The sequence below is a fragment of the Schistocerca gregaria genome, chromosome 8 (assembly GCF_023897955.1).
Source record: "Schistocerca gregaria isolate iqSchGreg1 chromosome 8, iqSchGreg1.2, whole genome shotgun sequence".
In the NCBI taxonomy this organism is placed as follows: domain Eukaryota; kingdom Metazoa; phylum Arthropoda; class Insecta; order Orthoptera; family Acrididae; genus Schistocerca; species Schistocerca gregaria.
In genome coordinates, this window is record NC_064927.1 from 293,929,469 (window position 1) to 293,943,676 (window position 14,208).

Here is a 14,208-nt window from a genome sequence, read left to right on the forward strand (position 1 = left end):
GCATTGTAAACAATCATTCAAATTACTTACCTCTGTATAAGAAACCGAGCTACTGATTCATTGTTCTCATCAATGGCTCTGTGAAGTAAGGTCTGGTATGAACCCTCAGGCCCTTCAGACCAACAATCCGTATCTGCTCCATTCCTATAGTAGTGGTTATAAACAGTAACATCATTAGTTTCTATGCATATGCAGTAACTGCTTAACATGCAAATGCTTAGAGTCAGTTTCAAAGAAATTTCAGTTGTGTGATAAAAACAAATCCAACAAATAGTCTGCCTCTGTCATTTGAACAGAATGAGAAGTACTGACTTTTAACATTAGGTATTAGTGACCATGTGAAATGCTCCACCAGACTACACTTACTTCAAAATAATAGAACAGAATACTTTCCTGAAGCACAATTGTATAAGTGTTTTATTTTGCTTGCATTAATATTCAGTAAATAAGATTACAGGAATCTCAAATTCATTTTGCAAAGATACTTGTAACAATACAGTTTCAAAGCTTTGAGAATAACTGCAACTGTGATATACAAAGGTTTCTTGAAATTACTGCAATCAGGCTACTGGTTGCAGTGATTTCAAGACACCTTCCATACAGTTTTAGTTATGAGTGCTGATGATTACACTACAAGTATGTTTTACTTTCTGCAAGCTGCTGTACAGTGCATAGTGACAGACATTAGAAATTGCCTTTGCTAATTCAACGCAGTTGTTTATATGTTATTTTCCAACATTAATACTTTGAGACAAAATTAAAATCATATTTGAGTAGGGGAGAGTGGGGGTTGTGAAAAGTGAAAATAGGAAATATGTCCATTACTGTAGTTGATTGAGTTGTTTAAGAAAAACCTGACAGCATCCACATACTAAACTCTTTCAATAACCACCTCCACAAACTCTTTCAATAACCACCTCCACAAACTCTTTCAATAACCACTTCCATTATACAGAAAAAAAGCTAGTGTAGCTAGTTTTGAAGAAAAAACCTGAATATATGTGAGAAGCACAAATTTAAGTTTCCTCAGGTTGTTATGATTTTGAAATTATTTTCGGCTTGGTGGTGTCATTCAAATGGAGTGAAGGCACTTTTTCCTATTCTAAATCTTTTCTAGCTTCTCCCCTTTGCTGTGCCCCTCATCCTCATATGGGTACTTGATGTATAATGTTAGGTTTTCCTAGCCTAATTGACAGCATCTGCTGGCTGAATATCAAAGATTTTAAAATAATGTGAGAAGTATTTGAACAAATATTCAGCAACTTTTTGTTAGCCTTTGAAATAAAAAAAATTGCTATTCTCTTACCAGTAAAAACTCTCATGTGATTACTAACATTCCAATGAAATCTCTGAAACACTTTTCTTGATACTGCCATTACAATGTGTCATACAATATGTAATGAATTCGATTCAGATATTCAATTTAAAAGACTATAACAGTTACAAAGAGATGGCTGGCCACTAAACAATTTTATGAGGTAACATTTCCAATAGTGAGGACAGAAACACCGAAAGAAGAAACTATTAATTGTAGTTTTTAGAACTTACAGCCTCCTTCTTTAGGGAAGGACAAATTTTCGTTATCCAGATCACTTTTTTTTAACAGTTAGGTTTGAATGCCATCTTACTAGATGTAACTGAATTTTGCACAATAAATACACTTCTACTTACACCTAGTTTCCTAACTTGAACACAGTTTCATGTGGTTTGAGCCGTCTTCACTTACTTTTTGTCTGTATTAAAATCTCTCTTTTTAAATTTACATCACCCTATAGTATTTGTAATTGTCTTACATGCTCCAGTGTCTGTTTTCTCTTAGAATGTCACTTCTCCTCCATCCCATAATGCCCATTACACACATTTATCTCGTGTACTCAATATATCTATTATTTTATACTTTACCTAGCAACAAAAATTTGATAACAATTTTTAACATGAAAATCTTTTTGATCCGAGGCATTTTGCTCTGATTGTTGCCAGCATCATATTTAAAGTACCGGGGAAGCAGGTTGCTAACCTTACTTTGAGTCCCATTGGGTTTTACCCCTAACAGTTGAGGGACTAACCAGTGGATCTGGTAGTCTTTGCCATATGAGCACAAAGGTGACCACCACTCAGAATATGTCCGAGATGCCCAGCCTTATTCCAAAGTAACTGGTATCCCGACTGTCAGGACCACTTACTTGGCCACTCATACGTTGCCCGTGGTTCATGAACTAGAACATGACTACAGGAACCCACACCATGAACCATGAATTTTGTTTGATTTCATGGTTCAGAGTAGTTTCAGGAGTAAGACAAGGTTGCAACCTGTCTCCACTGTTGTTCATATTATTTATGGACTGGCTGGGTGAGATTAAGATATGTGAACACAAAATAAGCAGTCTTGCATATGCGGATGACTTAGTTGTGATGGCAGATTTGATTGAAAGTTTGCAAAGTAATATTTCAGAGCTAGATCAGAAATGTAAGGACTATGGTATGAAGATTAGCATCTCCAAAACGAAAGTAATGTCAGTGAGAAAGAAATATAAATGGATTGAGTGCCAAATAGGAGGAACAAAGTTAGAACAGGTAGACGGTTTTAAGTACTTAGGATGCATATTCTCACAGGATGGCATCATAGTGAAAGAACTGGATGCAAGGTGTAGCAAAGCTAATGCAGTGAGCGCTCAGCTACGGTTTACTCTCTTCTGCAAGAAGGAAATCAGTACCAAGACTAAGTTATCTGTGCACCGTTCAATCTTTCGACCAACTTTGTTGTATGGGAGTGAAACCTGGGTTGATTCAGGGTACCTTATCAGTAAAGTTGAGGTTACGGATATGAAAGTAGCTAGGATGATTGCAGGTACTAGTAGATGGGAACAATGGCAGGAGGGTGTCCACAATGAGGAAATCAAAGAAAAACTGGGAATGAACTCTATAGATGTAGCAGTCAGGGCGAACAGGCTTAGATGATGGGGTTATGTTAGACGCATGGGAGAAGCAAGGTTACCCAAGAGACTCATAGGTTCAGCAGTAGAGGGTAGGAGGAGTCGGGGCAATGACATTGCAAAATGTCCTTTTCTTTCTTCTTTAAGAACACCATCATAATTTTTATTAGCTTTATGTTCTGTGATGTACAACACCCATTGTTTCTCATTATCTGTCACAATAGTGGTTAATTAAATTGACAGCAGTTTCAAATAAATTCAGCAAATATGGTTCGTAAGAAACATTAAAACCTATCCATACAATGCATGCTGCTAAAATGCTAGTATGTGACATAACTCATTATTGAGCATAGTTTCAGTAACAAACAATCCATTCAAGCATTAAAGTAACTGAGAAAAATACCTGCAATTCATTTTTATTACTTATCACTATTCTTCTTCTTCTTCTTCTTCTTCTTCTTCGGTAGTGCTACAGCCCTTGGCGAGCCTTGGCTTCTTCAACAATCTTCCTCCACATTTCTGCTGCTCTTTTTCCACCCCCAGATTTCCATACTGGTGAAATCCACTATTACATTGTCAATCCATCTTCTTCTAGGTCTCCCTTTTTGCTTAGCTGGGCGTGTCCCAGTCATCATATTTGCTGTGATGTCACAAATTTTACTATTCCCTATCTTGTATTAACACTTGTAATTTGGCACTGTAGCATACTTTCCAGCCTTCTTTCTCCGTTATTGGAATATAGATTTTGTGTAGTATTTTCTGCTCAAAGGTTCTTAATTCATTTTGTCATTTTCTGTCCATATCCATATATGTGACCCACATGTGATTTATAACTGGGTGGACTAAGAAGTTGTATATTTGCAGTATTGTTTTTCTTGTAACAAGACTGTATCTGAGAAACTGCATATTTGCAAAGTGAACTCTGTTTCCTGCTTGTATTCTTTCCCTTATAGCCTTTCAAATGCTGTTATCATTTGTAGTTATTTATTAGGGCTCCCAAGTAGTTAAAAGAGGACACCCCTTTGAAGCATTTCTAGTTGACATTTAGGTTCTTCTGGCCTCATATTGTGACATTACTATATATTTTATTTTATTTTTATTTACTATGAGCCCAATTTTTAAGGCTTCTGTTTAGATTGCCCAGTACATTTCTCGGAGTGTATCAATATTTCTTCCTGCTATAGCAATGTCATCAGCTTATGCATGTATCTGGCCAGTTTTTATAAATATGGTGCCTCTTTTGTTGATTTTATTTACTGCACTATGTAGGGCTATATTGAATAGGACAGTGGAGAGACTATCACCTTGCTTCATGCCTTTATTAAAATCAAAGCTTTTACTTTTTCTGCTAAGGACCATTTACTTTTGCCTCTGTCATTCCCACTCTGATTAGTCTTATTAGTTTAGCACATATGCCAGCTTCTTCCAGTACTCTTTGTAGTTCTTGCTGGTTTATACTGCCGAAGGCTTGTTTGAAGACAATAAATAGGAAATGCAGGTCTACATCATATTCACTTCACCTGTGTTATCACAAGTATTTGATCAGTTGTTCCTTTGTCTGGTCGAAAATCACACTGTAATTGCTCTAGTAAATCTACTGCACACTTCTGTATCCTTTTGTCTAATGTACTTGTGAAGATATTATAAGCTGCACTTAGGTGTGTTATACATCTATAGTTATCACATGCTGTTCTGTCCCCTTTCTTATAAATGGGGATTATTATTCCAGTTTTCCAATTCTCTGGAATATTTTCCACTTCCCATATATCTGATATTAGTGTGTGCAGTCTGTTTATTACAGCCTCACCACCAGTTTTTATTAATTCAGGTATTATGTTATCTTCCCCTGAGGCTCAATTGTTTTTTTTATCTTTTGCACAGCTTGGGAGACCCCTTGTGTTGGCTTTCTTGCCTCATTGGCATCATTGTCTACTTCCAGTTCTACTCTTTCCTGGTGTACAGCTGTCTCTTCATCTTCTAGGCTGGGGCTTAGTGTATCTTTGAAGTACTCAGCCCATATTTCCACTATCTGCTCTTCCTCTCTTATCATTTTCCCATTTTTATGGAACATGCCATAATTTTTGGCTGGAGTCTTATTTATTTTGCCTACAGCTTGATAGAACATTCTAATATCACTCTGTTCCTTTAACTCTTCTAGTTCTTTAAATTTCTTCTTACTCCACTCTCTTTTCTTTCTCTCGCACAGTCTGTTAGCTCCTCTCCTTAATTCTCTATATTGTTCCACATTATTTCTGGTTTCCCTCTGTAGCACTTTTGTTCTTGCCCTCTTCTTTCCCCCTATTGCTGACCTGCAATCTTCATCAAACCATTCTTGAGTTGTTCCGCTCCTCCTCATTCCTCGTATTTCTTCTGCAGCATCTTTAATGGCTTTTTCAATCCTATTCCACCTTTCATCTACTCCCACTGCATTCTCTTCACTGCTCAACTTTCTGTTTAGTATTACTTGCCAGTTTTTTACTTCATCAGGTATTTTCAATTTTGTTAGTATTCCATTTAATCTTCTTTCATGTTCTGTTGTCATTTGTTAATGATGGTTTTTCTCTCAAGACTGATTTTACCACAAAGTGGTCTGAGCCACAGTTCAGTCCTCTGCAGCTCTGTACATCCATAACAGATGTCGAGTGGCATGCAAATCACTAAAATATAGTCAATCTGATTGACTGCAGACTTCCAAGTAGCCAGATAGATCCTTTGGTGTGGGGAAACAGGTACTTCTAATAATCGTATTATTCCCTGCTGTGAATTGGCATAGTAAGTCTCCATTATCATTGTCTTCTTCATGTAGTGAATATTTTCCAGAAACACTATATGGATGTTCATTCCTCCCTTTTTTTTCCTTATACATTTCATCCCACCTTTGTTTTTCTAAATCTTTTGAAAAAGTTTTTATTTTGATTTCTGGTAGAAGTCGTTTCTAGGTTTGTAGTTTAGGGAATGATTCGGTGCCTGACTTTACTGTTGTTATTTGACAGAGATGGTCTGATAGTCCGAGATCTTTTACAGCTACATCACATTTTTCCCTGCCCATATTTGTGGCCCCATGGTCAATTACTGATGCAGTCATTGTAGTAACCCTTGTTGCACTATTGACCAATAGGGACATGCCAAAACTTGAAGGATGTTTGTGAAGGTTCTGCTGGATTCATTTATGATATTAGTGTTGATGTTAAAGTCCCCACACAGAATTATGTTGACCTTTGTACTTGAGACTTTATCTAGAACTTCTGTTAACTTATTGAAAAAAGTGTTCACAATACCCCTGGGAGATCTATACACACACAAAATGATTAATTTCTTGGTGATATCAAGCCCTGTTAATTCAATACCTGATATTTCAAAGTGTGTCTTCACTTACGGTACTGAGGTCATCTCTTGATTTGAACTGTGTTCCTTTTCTGATATAAATGCAAGCTGCTCCACCCCTTGAAGTAGTTCTGCAGTAAGAGTTTGCCCTTTCATATAACGATAATACTGTATGTTGGATTTCTGTGTCTCTATACCAGTGCTCAGTAATAGAAACTACTGTGCAGTTTAAAGATTGGAGCTCAACTTTTAATAGTTGTATTTTATTTTTTATTGATAGCATGTTTTGACGGACGGTTGTTAAGTCCGTGAAATGCCCCATGTTACTCTTTCCAAAGGTTTGTTTTTCTTTGTGATGTGGTATGTGTGATACTTGAAGTGTTAAAATCTGTCTTGTGAGTGATTGTTTTGGTATTTTTTAAACTGCTGGAGATACTCTTTAGGCAGGGGAACCTGTTGTCTGGATCTACCCTAGGAAAGACCTACTTTTCCTACTTATGACAACAGGTATTTGACCATGTGTGGCCCGAGACCCACCCCCTTTACTTTCACAAAATCAGCTGTGCCAATCTACCCTTCCCAGTCCTGTTTAGGTATAGGCCATGCCTAGTGAAACCCCATCTGTTGACAGTCCCGACGGACACCAGAGAAACATGAGCAAAGTTGGCTGTCCTCAGAGCCATCCCTCACCCCACAGTGATTCGCCTTACAGCTCCATCAAGGTGTGGTCAATTACGATGACGGAACAACTCAACAAAGTGTATGTTGGTGCCATGAGTCAGGAAAGCTATCTTGCCCATGTCACCACCTATGTCATATGCCCCATCCCTACCCCACTCACAATTATTACATGGTCCTCTTTTGTTAAGTCCTTACATAAAGACCCTAGGTCCTCTATCACACGGCTTAGCCCTCCATTTGGCTTGAGGATACTGGTGGCCTGGTACACTGCCCTTAAAAATTTCCTGTAACTAAGGGCCTACACCTCACCCATGGCTACTACCTAGCAGCACCACTTTCTTCTTACGAGCACTTTGTACATTCCTAGGCTTCTTGGCCTTGGTTTAAGTGTACTGCACATTTCCCTTGATTCTTATGAGTTCCTTCCTTGCTTCTTCCAACTGTGCCTCAAGGGCACAGATTTTCCTTTCCTGTTCCCCAATCAAAATGTTTCTACTGCATACTCTGCAGTTCCAGGAGAGAGCCTCTTCTGTTCTCCCAACATTCTCCCCACTGCACAACAAATCCCTCTACTCACTACCCTACAACAGCTCCCACATTTCTCACTCATGGTCAGTTGCGAAAGAACAATTAAGTTTAAAAAATGTTTTAAATTGGTCAAGGATGCGAGATTGGCTGTGTGTAAACAAAAAACGACACAAAGGTCTTGTGTGCGGTGGTTGGTTTTTTTGTACTGATTTAGAGATACAATGACAGAAGAATGAGTTTGTAATTAATTTGCTTTTAGAGAATTTATGTTTTCAGGAGTGTTTGGTCAGGTTTTTAAATGTTTATAACTTGGAATATTTAGGTCTAGATCGCTTCCATCTAACTAGTAAACAATACGAAATGTCTAAGTTAAATACAATTTAGAAATGTTTGCTTACACTTTTATTGCGACAATAGACACTGATGAAACTAGTAGCAGTATTTTTAAACGATTTTTGCACTATGAAGGAAAACTGAATAGAATCTTTTGTGTTTATGTCATACAAAATTTCGGGTTATGTCACGATTATTGGGACTTCAGCAAAAGAACAATTTTTTCAAGAACAAGCACTGCTGGGAAGCTAATATTCAGTTGTGTGACAAGAACGGACACTACAGCAAGAATACAAAACAAAGAAAATTTAAATTCGGCAGTATTTCTTTTGAAATAAATTCTATATGTAGACGAAAAAATAACTGTGATCTCACTTGGTGGCCATCTTGTGTAAGGCGGTGTCCCCTGGGAGAGACTTCATTATTATTCACAAACTATTTCAGTTTCTTCATGTTCTATGCGACACCATCAAGCACTATGATCAGTATTAGCAAGAACATTTTGATATTTATGTGGTCAGTCATATGACTACATTACTTTCCTTGGACTGAGTGGCCATTTGCAGTACATTTTTTGAAAATTAAGATAATTTTGCTACCTTAGACTGTTCAAAATTTTTTTAAACATATCTCCCCCTCTCCAAATCATTCACTTACAGTACGCACTTAATGCTGATTTCACGAATGGCCATCATCAAAGTTCTATGTATATTTCACTGTCACTGGATAACACAATAATGTAAACAAAACTCTCCACCATATAGCACTATATTGTCCACATCACTAAACTGCATTGTAACTTCAGCCAATTCAAGAACAAATGATGACCTGAGGAAACTTTCATTACAAAAAATTAGTTGAGCCAAAAGTGTCAAAATGGCCTTAATCTTTGGAAACTCAAATGGCTAGCCATTGCTGATCACGCACGTCCTTCGTTCAGAAAGGACTTGTTTTCAGACTTTAAGAACTATGCTATTTGTTTGTTTAACTCTGTTTCTTATAATTATTTGGTGTCACATTACCAAATACTTACATTTAGTGCTAAACTGTTATTTCACCCCTGAAGTTGTCGGAAAACAAAACCAGACAAAAGGTGAAATGGGAGGGAAGGTTGATAATGGAGGAGGTACTGTGCCTTTGAAATCTATATAAAATATGTCAAAATGGTCAGGTAATTCTGTTCAACTTTTATATGTACACATGATTTGGTAAATTAATTCAGTGAAGTAGATTATGTTGGGGCCTACTCTTTTTAGGAGATACAATACAATAAATTAGCATTTTATCGAAACAAGCTATGATTATGTGCAGTATATTTGACTTGTTTAGCAGATACTGTTAACACAAAGGAAAATGGAAGTTCATTCACAGGCGCCTCTGATCATATTTCTGAATATGGTACAAAAAATGCACTTTCATTGGTCACAGAACTGGGAAATTTTGTTGCAGATATTTTGTGTTATACAAAAATATTATCCTGTGAAGAGACTTGAGAGATTTTTATATACTACCCTAAAATGGTTGGACTGATGTCCTCTCAAGATACTTTTACATTCTTTTGGAAGAGGGATAACAAAAGCATTATCACTGTGTATCATGAATGCTACTTAAAGATACTTAACGATGCACGAAATTCTTAAATATCTTGAAACTACATAAAAAAGATATTCACTTACATATTTTTATACTACACATACCTAACAAGAACAGAGGCAATGTCATCCTGTCCGGTTGCAAGTGCTGCCCAAAGAGGACAGTTTCCACTGGCATCTGGCACAGACATGTCCACACCACGCTGACAAAGAGATTCCACAACGCGAGTCAAGTGACTCTGGATTGCCAACTGAAGAGAAGTTTCATTCTCTTGTGTACTACATAGAAATAAAAAAACACAGCTAAATAGTTATTCCCATCAACTCATTTGATTTGAAGAACAAGAAAAAAAATTGCTATAGTATTGTAAGATAATAGTAACTGACACCTGAAATTGAATGAAATCTTAAAAACATTTAATAATTAGAACAACAACATAAAAGTATTGTCAATATGATGTTGGATGCCCTTTTTTGATTGTATCATCATCATCATCATCATCATCATCATCATCATCATCTTCATAGGAAAAATACCAGGTCTGAATTTTCTGCATATTATCTATTACTTTCACAGTTAGACACTCCAACAATGGAAAACAAGAACAGTCCAATGCAACTCAAGTTCTAGTCCAATGCAACTCAAGTTCTCAGTGAACATAGTTTCTCCATGCGCACACAAAAACTACTCCACAATATTCCTCTTTTCTAGTGTGTCATTTGTCTGTTGGCAAGATAAATCCCACAATCGAATCCTACATTCCGTCATCCTAAGAATCATCTGACTCTGGTGATGAGTAACCACTTGGCTCTGGTTGCACAACTCCAACACATGTTGCAGTCCCCAGACCCTTGAGGTTATCACCTTGTCAGTCAAATATATTAGTTTGTAACAATTCCATTTAATCAATTACATCCCATCCTTGATTTTTGATTGTTTGAAATATTTTGTCTTTATTTGCTTTTCAGTTCACTTTATGGCATAATGTCTGTGGGAGCAGGTGCTCTGCCATATGGTGTTTCAGTGTGTGTTATTGAGTGTTTTGAAATCGATAAGGTTGGCTTCAGAGATATATGTTCTGCAACGTTATGGGAAACAGAAGAAGATTGTCTTGTTTTAGAGATTTATAAATGTATCTTTGTCTACGTAACACGCTGATTCATGTGTTATAAAATTATATTATAAAGAAGTTGTAAGTTCTTATGTGTGTGTGCTTACCTTAAGACACCACCAACAAGTGGTGACCCCCACGTGATCAGCGAGGCAACAAAAAAATCCTGCAACATAATTATCAGCGAATTGCCAACGTGCAATCAGCTGGAATTTGTCACAGACAGTGTTTAGTAAAAATACTCAAAATGCCGACAGGAAGTGGACTTGAAGAGGGCAATCCTGTGAGTACTCCGGAAATTAATAAGGTAAGCGTAAAGCTTCCTCCCACTTGGGTAGAAAGATATTTGGTTTGGCCAAGACGAAGCTTAGTTTACAGAGAAGCTTCAAATTACCTCGGCCCAATCAGTTCCTTCCACATCCTTATCAGTCCACGATCTTCTTGTAAAAATTAAAGACTTAGAAAATGAAGTTAAGGTGCTCCGAGAATCAAACAGATCCAGATCGTGCTGCAGAAGTAGAAACAGAACACAGTTCAAAACAAATGGTAAATACTGTTATTATCATTTCAAATTAGACTCGTGGTGTAAACCTGTAACGTGTGTACCACCTTGCCAATGGAAAAATAACGAAAATAGGGAAGGGTAGAGTCAAAAGCGGCTGAGTGTTCTACCCTAATTCCTACAGAAAGGTGACAAAATCAATTATTTATTAAAGACAGAACTTGTGGACAATCTTATCTGGTAGATAGCGGTGCAGATTTTTCTGTTATACCAGTGCCAAAAACTAAAAAACTTGAATCCTCTGACTTTAGTTTTTATGCCGCAAATGGTTCTGAAATAAAAACTTACAGGTCAAAGCTGTTAACCATTGATTTAGATCTTAAACTTAAGTTTGAATGGCCATTTATATTAGCAGGTGTATCAAATGGAATACTGGGAGACGATTTTCTTCATCATTTTGGTTTACTCATAGATCTGAAAAATAAAAAGCTAATAGACAACATTACTAATTTAAAAATTTCTGCAGAGGTAATGCTAATGATTCAGTAAGCTCATTCTATGCAAAATGTCACTATTCAAAGCTGTTAGAGAAATTTCCTGAGCTAACAAAACCACCTATAATACCAAAGGTGTTAAAGCATAAAGCACAGCATTAGCTACTCTTTTTTCCCCCAGTGAAGTTTATTTAATTTTAATAACACTATATACATTCTCTCAGTGAAGCATAAAAAACTGTGCAACAAGTGTGACTTGATCCAGGGATCGAGTCACAGTCACACAGTTACTGCCTGATCTGACTGCTGGCTTTCTACCACTTGGTCACCACTCCATTAATAAAGGCCTTCCTCCTCAAATATATCTACAGCAGATGGAAATCAGGGAATTCTTTAGCTTTTGAAAAACTATTAAGTTGTGACCTTAATATGTATAAAAAAATTGATTTATTTTTAAGGGTTTTAACAGTTCCATCTGGTTGTAAATGGATCTCACAGCATTGCTTTTGATTTTGATTTTGCAAGAACAGAAGCATGTGACAAACCTTTTTGTAGGAGTTATTTGCGTGTAACCCCCCCCCCCCCCCCCAACCCCAAACTAGTACATGACTTATTTGAGTATTTCCTTTTGTATCATAAGGTAGCCAAACATTTCACTTTACTCTATGTTTTACCAGCTTTCAGAGCTGCTTTTTCTACCATTCTTTTCGGGCAGCCACATACGTGTGTTTCTTGTGGGTTCCAATCCAGTGCTGCCTTTTCAACAGCCTCTTGTTGTTTGCATATTGAGTGACCAAGCCACGTCCATTTTCTTTCCTTTACTTGTTTGCGGATTGGTCTTGGTTTTGTCATCTCCCACAATTCGTCATTTGCTATAACGTCTGGCCACCTCACATTTATAATTTGCTGAAGACACTGATTTATGAAGGCTTGTAGCTGGTTCACAATCATGTTTGTTACCTTCCATGTTTCACAACTATACAGGACTGACTGACTCCTCGGCCCTTCCATCTTTACAGACAGTACTTCCTAGATATACAAAGGAGTCTACTTGTTCCAATTTTTTTCCATACACTGTTAGCTTTGCTTGTTTTTCAGACTGCATTCTCATTTCCTTAGTTTTCTGAACATGTATTTTAATTCCTGCAATTTATGATTCCTCTTTCAGTCTTTCCAACTTTTCTTCCATATCACGCAATCTTTGTGAAAGCAAACAGATATCAGCAGCAAAGTCAAGGTCTTCAAGCCTGCCTTGCATTCCCCACTGAATACCTCTTCTCCTACCATCAACAACTCTTTTTGTTACACTTTCCAGTACCAACAAGAACAAGGTAGGTGACAGAATACATCCCTGCCTCACCCCAGCATTTGTTTGGACAGATTCAGTAAGTTTCCCATTGTGTAGCACCCTACATTCATATCCATCATACATGGCTTTAATAATATTTATTATATTTTATGGTATTCCATAGTCTTCCAAGGTATGCCACATAACTCTCCTATTAAGAGAGTCAAACACCTTTCCAAAATCAATAAATGTAAGGTAGAGTGTTTTCTGCCATTCTGCACTCTGCTCAAGTATTATACACAGTGTTGTTGAAATCGACACAACTCCTGTGGTCTCTAAACCCAGCTTGCTCTTTTCTCAGTTGTGCCTCGAGTGAGTCCTTCGTACGATTTAGCATCAATCTACAGAGTACTTTACTTGGTACAGATAGGAAGGTGATGCCTCGCCAGTAATTACAATTGGTAGTATCCCCTTTCTTTGGCAATTTAATAATCGGCCCTTCTTTCCAATCTTTTGGTATTTTCTCTTCTGACAATATCTTCTCAAACAATGGATGCAGTAGATTTATAGTGGTGTCAATGTCTGCTTTTTTGCACCTCAGGTGCAATATTATCCATTCCTGGAGCATTCCTGTTCTTCATTTGTTTGTGAGATATTTTAATTTCAGTCTTAGTTGGAGTGTTTACATTGATTCTGTCACTGGCATCTGGAAAATTTCATTGCCTCTACCTTTCTTCAGGTTGCTCTCGTTTAAAACTTCAGAAAAATGGTCTCTCCATCTTCTAAGATGGTCTTCTTCTGTCGTCAACAGCCTACCCTCCTTGCTTTTCATAAGTCTTCTCTTGTTGAAACCTTTCTTGAAAACATTCTAGTGATGCGGTACAGTTCATTAGTATCACCCCTTGCTGCGCCTGTCTCTGCTCTCAGAGCTTGCTCATCCAGCCACTTTTTCTTATCATTCCTCACACTTCTCTGTATTTGAGGGTCAGTAGCTGCATACTCAGCTTGCATTTGAGTTTTCTGCTGTCTTGTTTTACTCATACTCTCTTTTGCTTAATATCCTTCCTACAGCTGATCAAATTCCATGTACACTCAAACATCCTATCTTTCTTTAAATGGTTTTTAAAGCCAAGGACCCGTTTGCTCACATTGCAATAGATGTCCTTAATCTGAGTCCATGTATCATCGACACTATTTTCATCATTTTCCTGTGCTTCTTGGAGTGCCTCATAGCATTTCCTTAGCTCAATACAGAAAGCTTCTTGTTTTGCTTTATTCTAAGTTTTCCCACATCATATTTTTGTTCCCTTGTTTGAACTTTCTATTTGTAGCCATGATTTTTAGTCTAAAATTTGCAACAATTTCATCAGCAACCTTCTAAATTTTTTGCTTAGCACTATATGATCAACTTGGTTTTCCGT

The 14,208-nt window shown here is 37.2% G+C and overlaps 1 protein-coding gene across 3 annotated transcripts in view; it reads right to left on the reverse strand.

Annotated features, from left to right (window-relative positions):
* Positions 1–14,208, reverse strand: part of LOC126284505 (rabankyrin-5) — a 499,589-nt gene that overhangs the window by 202,831 nt on the left and 282,550 nt on the right. For all 3 annotated transcript variants that reach the window (XM_049983482.1, XM_049983481.1, XM_049983480.1), the window contains exons 14-15: positions 9,497–9,670; positions 31–144 (exon numbers count right to left, since the gene is read on the reverse strand). In XM_049983482.1, coding sequence (XP_049839439.1) covers positions 31–144; positions 9,497–9,670 — 288 coding nt within the window. The remainder of the gene's footprint in view (positions 1–30; positions 145–9,496; positions 9,671–14,208) is intronic.